This window comes from Macrotis lagotis, chromosome 1 (genome assembly GCF_037893015.1).
Source record: "Macrotis lagotis isolate mMagLag1 chromosome 1, bilby.v1.9.chrom.fasta, whole genome shotgun sequence".
Lineage (NCBI taxonomy): Eukaryota > Metazoa > Chordata > Mammalia > Peramelemorphia > Peramelidae > Macrotis > Macrotis lagotis.
In genome coordinates this window covers 21,085,014-21,101,707 of record NC_133658.1, presented here as the reverse complement: position 1 = coordinate 21,101,707, position 16,694 = coordinate 21,085,014, and the positions used below count along the sequence as shown (strand labels likewise).

Genomic DNA, 16,694 nt, shown 5'->3' with positions numbered 1-16,694 from the left:
CCCAAGTGCCTTTTTCTTTGGCTTCTTTCTTCTTCTGATCATTTTCCTTTACTCGCTTCAGGAAGCTATCTCTGCTCTTAGAATGCTTAATATGCTCAATACACACATTAATTCTCTTGGCTAGAATCTTGCCCTTTACCTGTTTGTTTACAATAATGCCTACAGCATGCTGTGTAATATTATAGACTCGTCCAGTCTTGCCATGGTAACATTTGTGAGGCATTCCTTGCTGAACTGTGCCCATACCCTTGATATTTACAATATTACCTTTCTTGTATATGTGCATATATGTAGCCAGAGGGATGACACCATGTTTTCGAAAGGGCCTAGAAAACATGTATCGAGTCCCTTTCCTTTTGTGTTTGTCATTTTGGCAATTCATTGGAATATGGCAGATCTGGCGGAAAGGAAGGAGTGAGCATATTTTCTTTTCAAGAATTTTTTCCTCAGAGTTTTTGATTTGTAGTTTTCAATTCTTTACTCTGAAATGCCATTGCTTGTGCTTTCTTTATTTTGTTTGCTTAGTCCTTTGTGATACATACTTGGGTCTGGAAAGATGTGACTTGTAGAGGGGGAATATTTATGGTTTTCAGTTTGGCAGATTAAAATCACTAGCTATCAGTGAAATAATAGGAGCAAGTTTTTTTGTATGGAAGATGGGTTCATTATGTGACAAGGCGCAATCCCCATCTCTTCTACCCAGCAGTGGTTTACCTTGGTAGACATTACAGGAAACCAATGGGTTATTGCCTACATAATTGGAATTTTGAAAGATTTGGATTTTTCTCTTTAATTTTTTTTGAGACAGTTATTCCAATTTAGGAATTTGGGTTGTATTTTAAAAATAGGGTTATTAAAGTCAAAAAATGCAACAGACATAGTATATCTGGATTTCAGCAAGTCTTTTGCTAAGTCCTTGGTGCTGGAGAGCGGGAGGCAGGTATTTGTAAAGTAAGATCAGTCCCTGAGGGGATGAAGTTTTGGGCTCCTGTTCTGTGTCTTCTTGTAGTGCATATGTCCCAGCGCTGGCTGAGTAAGCGAAGGAACTTAACTAGCCAGAATAGTGGATACGGGGGTTAAGTCTGAAATCTTGGATTGGGTTAAAGGGCAGGATGTGCTCACTAATATCTACTTGGTCTTGTTGAGTCATTAGTCCTGGTTGATTCTATTACCTCATCAGTTTGTACCACCTAATCATTATGGCAAATGACCTTCAAGAATAAGAACTCATTTTTTTTATTTTACCCATTTAACTCACATTGTTATTTTTTGAAATCAAAATTTTTCTTTCTTTTAAAATTTTTTTTAAGGCAATGGGTTTAAGTGACTTGCCCAAGGACACACAGGTAATTATTAAGTGTCTGAGGCTGGATTTTAAGTCAGGTCCTCCTGAATCCAGGGCCGGTGCTCTATCCACTGTGCCACCTAGCCACCCCCAAATTTTCTCTTTCATAATCATATGACTTGTTTGTAAATTTAGACTCAGAGGGATCTGATACTTAATGGTAGTGTACAGTTGGAGCTGATAACCTGTATTGTTTGGTCTTCTGTATGCTATCGTCCATTGAAAATTGAGAGTCAGTCCTCAGAGCCCTCTTCACTTGGATCTAGCTTTACTCAGGGAGTTTATTTGGATACATCATAAAATTTACATTTCTTTACCAGTTGGGATTGTTTGCTTCATTGTCTTTATGTTCCCAGGGCCTTGGACAGTGCTTGTAACCTGGTAGGCTATTAATGAATCCTAGTTGATTGAAAGCTAAGAGCCACAGTATACTTGACAACTGGAAAAACTTATTCTAGAAACAACCTTGAGAGAAGAAAATGAAATAATTGTCTGTCTATAAACTCTTAAAACACCATTTAAATATGCTTAAGTAGAATAGAAGCTCATTGAGACCAGGGATTATTTTCATTTTTGTCTTGAGATAAAAAGAACAAATAGCAGCTGTTACTATCACCAACATTTAATAGACAATGAAAATGAAACTCAGGAAAGGTTAGTGACAAGATCACAACACTGTCACAGCTACTCATGTCAGGGCTGCAGTCCAGAGAGAGGTTTTCAGTGTTCTTTATTGCTATTAAGTGATAACCCTTAATAAAATATTTTCAAGATTGTTATTGTAATAATTCAGTTTCTCAAATTTGCTACTAATAAGAGTTGGCAGATATAGTTGACAAAGCCCCAAATCTAGAGTTGGGAAGATTTGGGTCCATAACCTAAATTTCTCAGACACATTTTATTTATCTTGGACACAGTGCTTAACTCCTAAGTCAGAGAAGGGTTGCTATCTGTTTAGGTGGAGGAAGTTCTCACCCTGGAACGATCTCACCCTAATACAAAATTATAGATCCTTTCTATGTGTAATAACATTTAAAAAAATGGCAGTTTATATAAAGAAAGGACGAATTTAGAGAGCCACCAAAAATTGAAATTTTTTTTTTCGTATTAGGAAAAAAAAAAACTAAACCAGCCATGACCCTCCAGGAAGCTGGAATCTAGCCAGGGAAATATGTGCACATAGATAAAAGCTTTTGTGCAGATTAGAACATGATTAGAATACACAGGAGAGGAAGAGGTGCCGTAATGCATATGTCTAGAGAGCCTGGGAAGAGAGAGTTCTTCATGAAGAGAACCAGGGCTGACCGAGACGAACATCCTTGTCTAGAAAGGATAATATTTCTAGTTAATAGGATCTGAATTAAAGAATATTTCTAAAATGCTGTTATCAGGAAGTATTGATTCAAAGCTGAAATGGAACCATGAAACATTCACCCTGGCTTATACGTGCTATAGCTAAAATCCTTCTGTTGTTAAGGTAGAATATTGTTATGAATATCTTACTAGCAATCTGTTCATTAAGAAATAATTTTCCATTGGCTTTGAGTTTTAACATATGGTCTCTCTTATCATTGTGACTACTTGGCACCATAATGGACTTCAAGTTGTGCTTAACCAGTGTGCTAGAGATAAAAACAGGTGAAAAGAAACATTTGTTGCTAAATCAGAGAAAGGAAGACATTTCTCCTTCTCCCTCTCAAATCCCATTTCCCTTCTTAATTTCTGGTTATTTTAATGGGGTTAATTGTGAGGCAACTCTTGGCATTAATTGGTCATCTTCTGGAATTATATGGTGTGTGAAGTATTTTGGCATATTGAATTTCAGCTACTCTTTAATAGCAATGTGTGGGATTAAAATCCACTTTAAAAAAAGAGAGTCCTCTGAGCAAAAAAAAAAAGTTTATTTTGACTTTTCTTGAGAAAAGGGCACACTCCAAGTCTCAACAAAGGTAGTGAAGATCAAGGAGCTTCCCGAATTGATAGTCAAAGCAAGATTATTTGGCCTAACGCTATCCCCTCCTCCTCCCTATCATCCCTCTCTATCGACTCATTGGTTAGTCTTCAGAGTTACATTCTACTTGTGAAAATCTATCCTAGCAACAAAGAAAAGACTAAAAGGTTTTCATAAAATATTACCTCACCATCCAGATGGTGAGAATAACCTTCAGGATTTTAACTATCTTATTGAAGTCATGTCACTTGTCTTGGAACGCAAGGTCTAGGAATAGTCTACATATCATCAAACAAGAGGAGGCTTATGAGCTTCTTTGGAATGCAAGGTTTTTCTCATGGGAAAAAGTCTACTATCTTTCTAGAAGTCAGTAAAAGTAGTTTCATCAAAAGTTAGGAGAATGAATCACTTGTTTGGAGTATAAGGGGCTTTCCTTTAGAAATAGTTTAAGAATAATAGTTTGTTCTTTCTTTAATATTTCTTAATCCTGAGAAGACTTAACTAGGAATATTAACCCTGAAATGGTTTTATTGGGAATATTCCACTCAATCCATATATATATACATATATATATATATATATATATATATATTTTGCATCTGAAGTTGTCTCACTCTACCCTTGATAACCTCCTCAGGTCCTATTCTCTTTTCCTGTCCACTTGGGACCTATCTTCTTCTTGGAACCTTGACCAAACAACCCATACACACACACACACACACACACACACACACACACACACACACACACACAGATACAATGGAGGAAGATGAACTCTTCCAGTCTCTCTCTGTTTTCCCCTGGAGACATTCAATATCTTTCTGTATCTGCAGAGTCCTTTCCAAGTCTCCAATTCAGATGACTTGTTGAGATCTCTTCTGGTAAAGGAACTTCTTAAGACAACATCTTATTAGACAAATATTTTCATCATTAGACCATAAAATTCTAAAGCTATTAAAATTCACATTTTTCCTTACTCACTGTCACATTGATATACATACTTTACTTTTTTTTTTTGCAAGACAGTGGGGTTAAATGGCTTGCCCAAGGCCACATAGCTAGGTAATTATTAAGTGTCTGAGGCCAGATTTGAACACAGGTACTCCTGACTGTAGGGCCAGTTCTCTATCTACTGCTCCACCTGGCTGCCCCCACACTTTAACAAAAATGCAATTTCCATAATTGTTCACTTCACAAGTGAATGTGTTGAAAATTATCAAGTTAATTTGAGCTTATAACATTTATACTAGATGACCATCTTAGTACCAAGAGTGTCCAGCTAGTGACATACAAATAGCCTTAATCTCTTGTTCTTCATTAAAATAATAACTCAAATATCCTTAACTGAAATAAATTCTTCTTTCTTCCCATTTTTTTTTTTTTTTTTAGGTTTTTGCAAGGCAATGGGGTTAAGTGGCTTGCCCAAGGCCACACAGCTAGGTAATTATTAAGTGTCTGAGACCGGATTTGGACTCAGGTACTCCTGACTCCAGGGCTGGTGCTTTATCCACTGTGCCACCTAGCTGCCCCCCACCCCCAGTATTTCTTAACTTTTTCTGATTTACTCACCTGGCTTACATTCCCTTCTCAAAGTAGAACTTGAAACTGCTACTGCACAGAAGTGTATCCTGAGATTATATAGCCTTTTTTCTTCTCACCTAAATATTCTTTTTCCTAGCATCAAATCAAATCAAATTGGAGAATCTTAATTCTTCTCAAAACATCGCTAACAGCAGAGGTTTAAACCCACATGCTGGCCCATCTATCTATTAAACTCCACTTGACCTGAAATTTCTATATCAAATTGACCTTTAGTGATTTACTAAAAGATCCAGGGCATCAAAGGAGAATTCCTTTATAGATAAAATTTTGAGTGTCAGTTTCCAGGCAGAGTTCATGTGGATAGTCAAATGCCTTAAGTCAAATTTTAGATTTATCTGGTGAGAAATTATTCAAATGTCACATTTGGGGAAGTCAAGTCAAAAAATGGTCCAACCTCAGATTGCACTGAAAAGCTGCCCCTTCAGCTTTTTCACCCAATACACCTGTCACCTGTGTAGTGTCCAAACCTCCTTCAGGTTTCCAGACTTTAAGAGAGCATTGCCTCAACAGCACTTCCTTTGCTGATCATACCTGATATCAGACACAAAACAAAAGCCAATTAAAAGTCCCATGATCTAAAGTAGAAATTCCATCTAATTAGATCTCCAAGTGAACCCACTTCACAAGGACTAAATGCTAATTCTAATCTGGATTGGTGGGTCACAATCAATCAGCCCTTTTCCCTACACATCTACTCTGAGTGTCCCTGTCAACAGAATACATTATATAAGTTTACCTTCTAAACATTCAAAAAGTAGTCAAGTTCCCCCAGCATCTGGAGTATTCCTTGACATAGAAAAAAACTTCTTCAAAAATATATTTCATAATTCAATTAGAAAGTCTATTCTCCTGGTGGTACTAACTTCTAATCTGCACACCCACATTCCTTTGTCAGAAATCATATCTGTTTTATTTCTAGATAAAGATGGTATATTAGATGCCTCTTGGCTAGCTTGTTGTATTATAATAAACACCTCCTTTGGCTAGGAATTATTCTAAAAATTCTCAAAAAACAATTAGCCACAGAAAAAAAAATCACAAATTATTATCATTATTGGCTTTCCCATGTTGCTCAGGTGCTTTTACTTCAAAGCAAACAATCACAACTTTATAAATATATCTCTGTCTCTATCTGTCTATCTATCTACATATACACATAGAGTCACAAAATTTCAATTTTTATATATTATATATATCTATATATAAAATTAGCAAGTTCTTATGCAAAAATTTCTCTCCAATAAACTTAATTATTAACCATGTTTGAAATATAAATTATTACTTTTTAGAATTTAATCCATTAGAATAACTTAAGTGTCTCTAAATTTAACAAAATAGTAATAAGTGTAACACATTATGAACTAGATTTCAAAAAACAGTCTTTCCATTATTACATTTATACCTGGATCTACAGATCTAGAGCAAGGTCCGACACTTCATTTAAAAATTTCAGGGAACCCAGGGGGCCATGACCTTTGATAATTTCCCTCATTATCCATACAAAGCAATCAATCATTAATTCCAGGTTTGATAACATTATGGTAAAATAGTTTATATTTCCAAAAGTAGATCACATGTTTGATAACACTCTTCAATATCTTACTCATTGATGTCATCTAATTTGGGTTACAGAATTTTTAATTTCCTAGTCATTTTCCAAAGCCCCTTACATTTATTCAACATTATTGGAAAGGGTATCTTGCAATAAGATATACCTCCCCAGTCTCTTATACACTATCCTTCTGAATCTGCATTTAATGTGGGGGAAGAAACCTGTAATTTTACTTCTTTAAAATTTAAACATTAAATTCTTAACCTACATGAAACATAAGGTTTTCATGCGGACATCTCATTCTCTTAAAAAAAATAACCAAAACAACAATTTCTCTTAAAGTTAACCTTTATAATTAAGTATCTTTTATATATAAACCTCTTCTAAATTTGTGCTTTATAAGCTTATCTCTTCTTCCAAATACACTTCTATTTTCAAAACAAAATAAGATTTGCCATGAATTTAATCTTGTACATATGATAATTTCTAAAGCCCAATGTACACTTTTTACCCATGCCAGTGTTATGTGTATATATAATATATATATATATATATATATATATATATATAATACGAAATTTCTTCTTAAATAAAAGATAATAAATAAGCTACATTGATCCTACATATACACATTCCCTTTTGTAAACATGAGGTAAAAAAACAAAGCCTTTCACAAATTCTCTGGGCCCAAAAGACCTTGAGAGATAAAACCTGTTGGCAAGGTATTCTACTTTTCTCATAACAAATCTTTACAAATGTGATAGATTAAACTTCAGTTCGTTCATTATTAGTTATTGTAACACAATTTTAAATTCTCAAAAGTTGTTTGAATCTGTTCTTATGCAAAGTTTACTAATTATTCACTACATATTTCAATTTCATTTTCCTTTTTCTCCCTAGAATTTTGCAACACAGAAAAATTTTTTTTTTGTATGTCCTTTATTTATTTATTTATTTTTGCAGGGCAATGGGGTTAAGTGGCTTGCCCAAGGCCACACAGCTAGGTAATTATTAAGTGTCTGAGGCCGGATTTGAACTCAGGTTCTCCTGACTCCAGGGCAGGTGCCCTATCCACTGTGCCACCTAGCCGCCCCAGTTGTTGCTAAAAATTACTTTTTAGGGCAGCTAGGTGGCGTAGTGGATAAAGCACCGGCCTTGGAGTCAGGAGTACCTGAGTTCAAATCCGGCCTCAGACACTTAATAATTACCTAGTTGTGTGGCCTTGGGCAAGCCACTCAACCCCATTTGCCTTGCAAAAAAAAAAAAACCCTAAAAAAAAAAAAGGAAAAATTACTTTTTATAATTACAAGATTTTCTTTATACTTCTCTTAAATTCCAAAAGTCATATTCAAAATAACCTTAAATCATTTTCTTTTCAAAGCTTAAAAAGTCCGCAAATTCTTTTTATGTTTATCAGTGCAATTCTAACTTCTCAGTGCTCTAATTTATAAGTTTTCTATCCTCATCGACCACCATTTCTTAATATTAGAACATTTTATGTTCTGGGAATTGGAGACTCCCTTTAATTTGAGATATTAAAGTAATATGTACTAATTCTTTACTTTACTGTTTATCATTACTTACTCACCCCAGATTTTTTTCCAGATACATGAACTATACCCCAAGCATATTTTGAATCAATGTAAAATATTATTTTTAGCTTGTTTGGTAATTCTAAAACTTGATTAAGAGCACATAACTCACAGTCTGCCCTGACAATTGTTTTGGCAGATTCCCAGCCTCCACCAAGGCCATTTTGTCCCTATTACAGCATTTGCATTAATTCTTTTTCTTCCTCTGACTCTGGAGGAACCATAAAACATTAGAATAAAAAAACTGAAACTTTTTTTCTTTACAAACCCCTTAATTCAGTTTACATATATCTTCAGATTACTTTGTACAAAAGATTAGCATATTGTAGAATCAATAATAACATAATAAAAAAATTAACATTTACTTAGCAGTTACTTTCATAGCAAACTTTTCATCTTATTGGGTTTATCGCTTTTCCAATTCACTGCCAGATATTGCAAGTGTCAATTTAATGCAATTTTCTGATTACCCCAACCTCATTTAAACATATATCTCCATTTGAACTTTTACCTTTATTTACTTAAAATTTTTTTTTTCTTACATTGATTTTTAAATCACCCCCCAAGGCTCTTCAAATCAGTCCTTTTACTTATACAATGTCAATCCTGCTCAAACTTCCTGTCTACATGCTTTAACCAATTTCCATACTTAACAAATGGTTCAAAAACTCCAACTATTTCTATGTCTTGATTCTTTTCCTAGTTCTTTCAGAACCTCTTACTCAGACTATACAACTTAATTTTTCCTTAATATTCTGTTCCACTATTCTTTTTCATTAACTCTTTTTGACTTTAATACTGTTCTGAACTAGATCCCCCTAGTTTATTTAAAACTTATTTTACAACTATAAAAAACACATTCCACTTTTTACAATACATTTTCCATTCAAAAGTTTTAATATTTAACACTTCTTGATTTTAACTGGTAAAACTTTTGAGAAGGCAAACAGGTACTTAAAAAAATCTCACAGCCTAATTGCAATATTTCCTGCTCCCCTCTTCAGATATAATAAACCACATAACTTTTCTTATAAGAAGGCAGGTCCAAAATCTTTTTGGGGGCTCTTCTGTTATTAGGTCCCCACTTGTTTCATTACTCTCTGTAATAACTAACATTACCAGAATCTATACTAATAAACTCCTGAAACTATAATATTATCATATCATTTTGGTAAAAGATAAACTATTTAGTTTCTCTTTTCTGGCATTTCTGTGTAACCAAATTATATACTTTAGAATTAACCTGACTCTCTTGACTTTCTGGAATCTCTTCCCCAAAACTTTATCAAATTAAAATAACATTTCTTTCTATGATTTCTTTATTTAGCATATTTGGTAATATTCACTGTACTGTGTCTTTCCAACTTCAAAGTAAAGTCCTTTTTAATACTTATTTTACTAAGTCTTCATGAAACAATTCTTTCTAGTATTAATTAGTCCTTTTTCTTAATAAATTCCCTTTTTTGCTCCTGTTTCCCTCCCAACATTGAGAGATAACAAACCAAACCAAACCAAAACAAAACAAAAATAGGCAAGTACCCTGGAGAAAAGAAGCATGGAGGGAGAGGAAGAGAAAGCATTCTGCCAACACAGAATCACAGTAAGGAAGTGGGGAAGAGAAGAAGTCAACAGCATTTTATCATTTTTCTGCACTTTTCCCTTTTTACTTTGTTTTCCTTCCCCATTATTAAGTCTAGACCCTAGAGCTCTCAGCCGGCACTGCTGAACCCTTCTGTCTCTAACTGCTTGGACTTCTTTGGAATCTGTCCCTGCAAATTGTATTAATTGCTTGGGAATATTTCCTCCCCTGCCCTTTTTTTCTGCTTCCATCTGATTCAATCTGCAGATTTGAGCTGCATGGGAGCGGCAAGGTTTGGGTGACCCAGGGCTATACCTGGGCTTGTGTATACAAACTTATGGGCCTGTGGTGCTGTGTCTGGGTTTTCACCTGTGGTGGGGTTAGTATTGCCTCTGGAGGTCCTCTGGTTTTCAATTTTGCTCAAACTAAATCTCTTTGAGATTCTTCCCTCATTCCTCAAGGGATCTGCCTGGGCACTAAAATCACAAGCTGCTGACAACATCCAGCATGGTGCCAGGAGAGTCTTAAGGAGGGAGTTAATTTCCCAGCTAATTCACCAAACTGTGTGGGATAAAAATCTACTTAAAAAAAAAAGAGAATCCTTTGAGCAAAAAAAAAAAAAAGTTTATTTTGGCTTTTCTTGAGAAAAGGGCACATTCCAAGTCTCACAAAGGTAGTGAAGATCAAGGAGCTCTCTGAATTGATAGTCAAGCAAGATTATATGACCTAACATGATCCGTCCTCCTTCCTATCGTCCCTCTCTGTCGACTCATTGGTTAATCTTCAGAGTTACATTCTACTTGAGAAAATCTACCCTAGCAACCAAGAAAAGAATGAAAGGTTTTCATAAAATATCACCTCACCATTCAGATGGTGAGAATAACCTTTCCTTTAGGATGTTAACTATCTTAGTGAAGTCATGTTACTTGCCTTGGAGCGCAAGGTCTAGGAAACATATCATCAAACAAGAGGAGGCTTCTGAGCTTCTTTGGAATGCAAGGTTTTTCTCATGGAAAAAAGTCTACTATCCTTCTAGAAGTCAGTAAAAGTAGTTTTATCAAGTTAGAAAAGTGAACCATTTGTAGTACAAGGGGCTTTCTTCGAGAAATAGTTTAAGAATAATAATAGTTTGTTCTTTCTTTAATATTTCTTAATCCTGAGAGGACTTAACTAGGAATATTAACCCTGAAATGGTTTTATTGGGAATATTCTACTCAGCAAGAAAAAGGAATAATAAAAAGAGGTAATTTTTTTTTGTCATCAGTTTTACTTGCATGTCAGTAGAATGCATTTGTCAACTTTAATCATAGGGCAAGCCCATTGCTTTCTTACATCAGGGACCAGAGAAAATTTTTGTTCTGGACAATTAGTTTTGCCATGGAGAGAGAGAGAGAGATAGACAGACAGACAGACAGACAGAGACACACACACACACACACACGTATCTCTGGGTAGGAGAGGAGTCTAGTAGATATAGTGAGTTTTGAAGGATTGGGGAGAATTATGGCAGACCGTATAAAAAGTATCTAGTTACACAAATCACTTTTCCTAAATCTTGATGATAGTGGAACTGAGGAAGGTAGATATCAGGGCTTTTTACAGGTGACTATATGGATGGCTTTATTTGCAAGCTTGTGTCATATATATTTCAGTCAGTAATTTATTGCTTTTCCTCTTATTTTCTCTTTTTAGGGAATGGAATCTTGGCAATCCCTTAATGTAGAAGTGGACAATTCCCAAAGCCTGCTTGCGGCCAGGCTTAATGTGATAAGGGAAGAAGGTGACCTGTCTGAATTCCCTTCTGTGGAGGAGGGATTACTGACTATATTGGAAGAAGATGGAAGGGAGAGGACTGGAGAGGCTTCATGTTCACCATTGTTAGGTAATTCTTATATAATAATAATATTGGATGGTTATGATGATTACAGGTACAATAGCAATAAAGTTTCATATTTTTGTAGAGTATGTTTTACTTATTAAAACACTATTTTCTTTTGAAAAATTTTTATTGATTAGTTTTGTTTTATAAACTTAACTTTCAAATAAACTATTATGCAAAATAGTTCCAACAGGTGATTGTGAAAATATATGCAAATATACCCTCTTACCATTTGTTAAAAGAAAGGAAGAATGGAAGGAAATAGTGGGATGAACAATGGAATAGAAAGCAGAATTCAGCAGTGTATAAATATTAGAAACAAACTTGAAAGATTCACTCAGAAAAGAAACATACATAAAGATTCACAGTTAAAATGAGAATTTATGCTTAAACTGAAGAAAAGAAACATCTTTGATCAGTCTAGTGATCAGTCATGATTCCTGGAAATGTTTTAGAATGAACACATTTTAGAATGAAACATACATTTTTGGACATGACCATTTTGAAATTGGTTTTGCTTGACTGTACATATATATTACTAGAGTTTGTTTTTCTTTTATGAGGAGGACAAGAAAATTAATATTTAGTGACAAAAAAGTAAAAAATTCCTTATAACAATAAGGCCTTGTGCTAGAATGACTGAAAATAAATGATTGTTGATTGATTTTTTCTTTTGAGAACTGCCTGTTTCTGTCCTTTGTGAACATGTTTTCTAAAACTTTAGTCACTTAACTTTTTCTTTATTACTACAATTCTTTAACTTTTTATCTTCAGAATTTCATTCTTTTAGAGTTTTCTTTCCTCCTTGTCTGACTTCTGCTATAAAATTTGAATCCACAAGATCCTACCTTCTTTCTTTTGAACTACTTTTCTTCAATCCATTGTATAAGTCAGACTTTTTCTGGCTTTTTTCTCTTTTGTCTTAAATTCTAGGAAAGGGGAGAGGTTCTCTTTTGTCCTTTCTCTCCTTCCCCAAGGTTCTCCTTTATTTTGATCTCAGCAACTAGCACCCCTATTAGTGAGAGTCAGATCCAGAACAGAATTTTTCATAGCTGTTTCTTTAAATTACTATTAAGGTCATTTTATTTTTGGCACAGAGAAAACTTCAACAGATTCCTGAATTATTGAAGACCTTTATCACTATCACTTTGCCTGACTTTTGGTTTGTTTCTTGAACCTTACCCGTTTCTTCTTTCTGTTTAGGTGATTTCTCATATATTAAAAAAATTATACTGTACAATTATCATGAGTGGACTTTAATTAATTAATATTTTTGTTTGTTTGTTTTTAGGTTTTTTTTTTTTGCAAGGCAAACAGGGTTAAGTGGCTTGCCCAAGGCCATGCAGCTAGGTAATTATTAAGTGTCTAGGTAATTATTAAGTGTCTGAGACCGGATTTGAACCCAGGTACTCCTGACTTGAGGGCCTGTGCTTTAGACTGGATTTCAGTGATAAAAACATTATTTGTTTCTCAGTTTTCAAGTTGTTTCTGTATTTCATGAAGAAAGGTGCTAAAGAATTATACATATTTAGTTTCATCCTTGACTACATTTCTTACATAGTTCCTATTTTTAGCTTCAATGAATAAGTGAATATCACATTTTCTTTGAATAATTTGTCAGAAATTCTTTCTCTTTTTGAAACTTTGATGGGGCCCTTTATTTGTAAATTACATTTTATATTGTCAGGGAATTTTAACTTTTTTGAGTGCTTGTCTCCTTAAAAGAGAGAGCAAGAACAAATTCAAAAGCAAATTTAAAGCAGAATTCATAAATGAAAGACTAAAATTCATTTCTAAAGAAAGTCAGAATTTAAACTTTGGAATATTAAAAGGTACCTCTTTTTTTTTGTTCAAAATAAAAAATCACTTTTCATCTAAACTGGATTGACTCAGGGTAGGATTCAGACTGATAGGGCTTCTACTCATGTTAAGACTGCTTTTTAGTATATGGTAAGTTTAATGTGTCTCTTGGACCTGGAGTTCAACAGAGAGGAGTTAGGGCATTTGTAGATTTGGGAATTATCAGCATAGTGATGCTTATTAAATCCTTAGAAGATGATAAAAATCTCCAAATGAGATAGTAGAGCATAAAGAAAAGAGGGCATAAGTCATAACTTTGGGGGATGCACACAGCTAGTGGGAGTATTGTGAATAAAGAACCAGCAAGAGATTGAGAAGGAGCATTTAGACATTGGGAAAAACCAGAAGAGTGAGGCCTCATTAAAACTCAGGGAGAAGAGAGTATCCAAGAAGAGAATATAATTAGTGTCAGAAGCTGCAGAGGGATCCAAGAGGATCAGGATGGAAAAAAAAGTCCTTGAAATTTGGCATTTAAGAGCCCTTTGGTAATTTAAGAGGATAGTTACAGGTGAATGATGAGGTTAGAAGTCAATTGCAGGGCCGGCTAGGTGGCGCAGTGGATAGAGCACCGGCCTTGGAGTCAGGAGTACCTGGGTTCAAATCCAGTCTCAGACACTTAATAATTACCTAGCTGTGTGGCCTTGGGCAAGCCACTTAACTCCATTTGCCTTGCAAAAACCTAAAAAAAAAAGGGAATTGCAGAAGATTTTAAGAGAATGAGAGAAGCAGAGGTGGAGTAACCTATTGATCATTAAATGGGCTCAAGAAATTTAGCTGAGGGGAGGAGAGATCTAGAAGGATATTTAGCAGGGAAGTGAGGGTGTTTAAGGTTGCAGGAGATAATGTAAACAATAGGAAAGGATTCTATATAGGAGAGATTGATGTAGACATAGGAGAGATTTATGATTAGAGACGGGATGATAGAGGAGCAGTTTGTTGGAGAAGACAGAAAGAGATGAGAACAAGAGTGAATAAAGAGAGGTTTTGCTTTGCAAGGAGAAAGTTCATCTTAAAGGAAATGGGAAGGAAAAAGTGGTAGAAGGCAGCTGAGGGATGTGAAATGAAAAGAGGTAATTCTTATTTTAAGATAGGAAATTCTATATTTTTGAGAAAGGAATGTTTTAAAAATATTAGTGACATTTATTTCTTCTCCCTCTAAAGGAAAAAAAAGCCCTTTTAATAAATTTTTATATTAACCATGTTCCAAGAATAAGAAGTAGAAAAAATATGCTTGAACCTGTCCTCTGAGTCCATTAGGTCTCTATCTAGAGATAGTTTGTTTCTTCATGAGTTCTTTGGAATTGGGGTTGGTCATTTTGTTAACAGAATTAATCAAGTTTTACAGTTTAAATATCTTCTTTTCTTTCTTTCTTCCTTCCTTCCTTCCTTCCTTCCTTCCTTCCTTCCTTCCTTCCTTCCTTCCTTCCTTCCTTCCTTTCTTTCTTTCTTTCTTGCAAGGTAAATTATTCAGCCATTCATTAATTGATGGGTACCTCTCAATTTGAAGGTCTTTGTTACCACAAAAAGAACTGCTACAAGTATTTTTGTAATTGTGTCCCTTTCCTCTTTCTTTGATCTCTTTTGGGTATAGCCCTAGTTGTGGCATTGCTTCATCAAGACCATGCACAATTTTTTAACTGTACAAATTGTTTTCCAGTATGGTTAGATGAATTCACAGCTCTACCAACAGTGTATTAATGTATCTTATTTTTCCACATCCCCTCCAGGATGTATGTGTCATTTCCCTTTTATATCGTCTTAGCCAATCTGATGGATTGTAAAAGGTGCCTCAAAATTGCTTTAATTTGTAGTCTCTAATTATTAGTGATATAGAGCAATTTTTCTTTTGGCTATTGATAATATTGATTTTTTTTCACTCTGAAAACTGCCTATTCATATCTTTGGAACATTTATCAATGTGAGAATGACTTTTATTCTCATAAATTTGAATCTGTTCCCTATATATGTTAGAAATGAAACCTTTATCAGAGATATTTACTGCAAAGATTTTTTTTTCTACCAGTTTTCTACTTTTTCTTCTAATTTTAGCTTCATTGCTTTGTTGGTGCAAAAACTTTTTATAATCAAAATTATCCTTTTACTTTTAGAGAACCATTTTACCTCTTAGTGGTTATAAACTCTGCCTCTCCTTAAACCTGACAGGAACAATTCTTCCTTGTTTCACTAATTTGCTTATATCAACTTTGATGTCTAAATCATGTACCAATTTTGAGCTTATATTGGTATAAAGTGGGAAATCGTGGTTTATGCTTACTTTCATGCTTTCCAATTTTTCAAACAGTTTTTGTAACAGTGAATTCTTGACCAATTAATTTGGATTTTTGAGTTTATGAAACACTGTAGATTACTTTGATCATTTTCTTCTGTATATTGTGTATCTAATCTGTTCCACTGATCAAACTCTCTCTTTCTAAATGCAGTACCAAATTGTTTTTGATGAATATAGCTTTTTAGTGTAGTTTTGAAAACTAGTGCTAGTCCCAGTCCTTTTCAGGTTATTTTTTTATTGATTTCCATGATATTCTTTTTTCTTTAATAAAGATTTTATTTATTTTGAGTTTTACAAATTTTCCCCCTAATCTTACTTCCCTCCCCCACCCCCCACAGAAGGCAGTTTGCCAGTCTTGACATTGTTTCCATGGTACACATTGATCCAAATTGAATGTGATGAGAGAGAAATCATATCCTTAAGGAAGAAACATAAAGTATAAGAGATAGCAAGATCAGACAATAAGGTATCAATTTTTTTCTCCCTAAATTAAGGGTAATTTTTCCTTGGTCTTTGTTCAGACACCACAGTTGTTTCTCTGGATACAGATGGTATTCTCCATCTCAGACAGCCCCAAATTGCCCCTGATTGTTGCACTGATGGAATGAGCAAGTCCATCAAGGTTGATCATCACCCCCATGTTGCTGTTAGGGTGTACATTGCCTTCCTCCACAATATTCTTGACCTTCTCTTTCTCCAAATGAATTTTTGTAGCTCCACAAAATACTTCTTTGATTGGCATGACATTGAAAAGGTAAATTAGTTGAGGTGATATTTTTATTTTTATTATATTGACTTGGCCTGCCCGTGAACAATTAATATCGAGGAATTTTTTTTTTGTAATTGTGTTCATTTACTTTTGTGTATCTTAGTAAGTAGAATCCCAAGTATTGTACAATGTCCATAGTGTTATTCTAAATGGAGTTTCTCTGACCCCTTCTGCTGATTTTTATTTGTTATATACAGAACTGCTGATGATTATAATTCTGCACCTTTCCTGATTTTCTAGGATTCTTTATTGCAACGAGTTTTGTTTTCCTCATT

At 34.5% G+C, this 16,694-nt stretch overlaps 1 protein-coding gene across 1 annotated transcript in view; it reads left to right on the top strand.

Annotated features, from left to right (window-relative positions):
* The window catches only part of ALMS1 (ALMS1 centrosome and basal body associated protein), a 114,678-nt gene that overhangs the window by 9,753 nt on the left and 88,231 nt on the right, over window positions 1–16,694 (top strand). Inside the window, exon 2 of the mRNA XM_074195575.1 lies at window positions 11,314–11,503. Coding sequence (XP_074051676.1) covers window positions 11,314–11,503 — 190 coding nt within the window. The remainder of the gene's footprint in view (window positions 1–11,313; window positions 11,504–16,694) is intronic.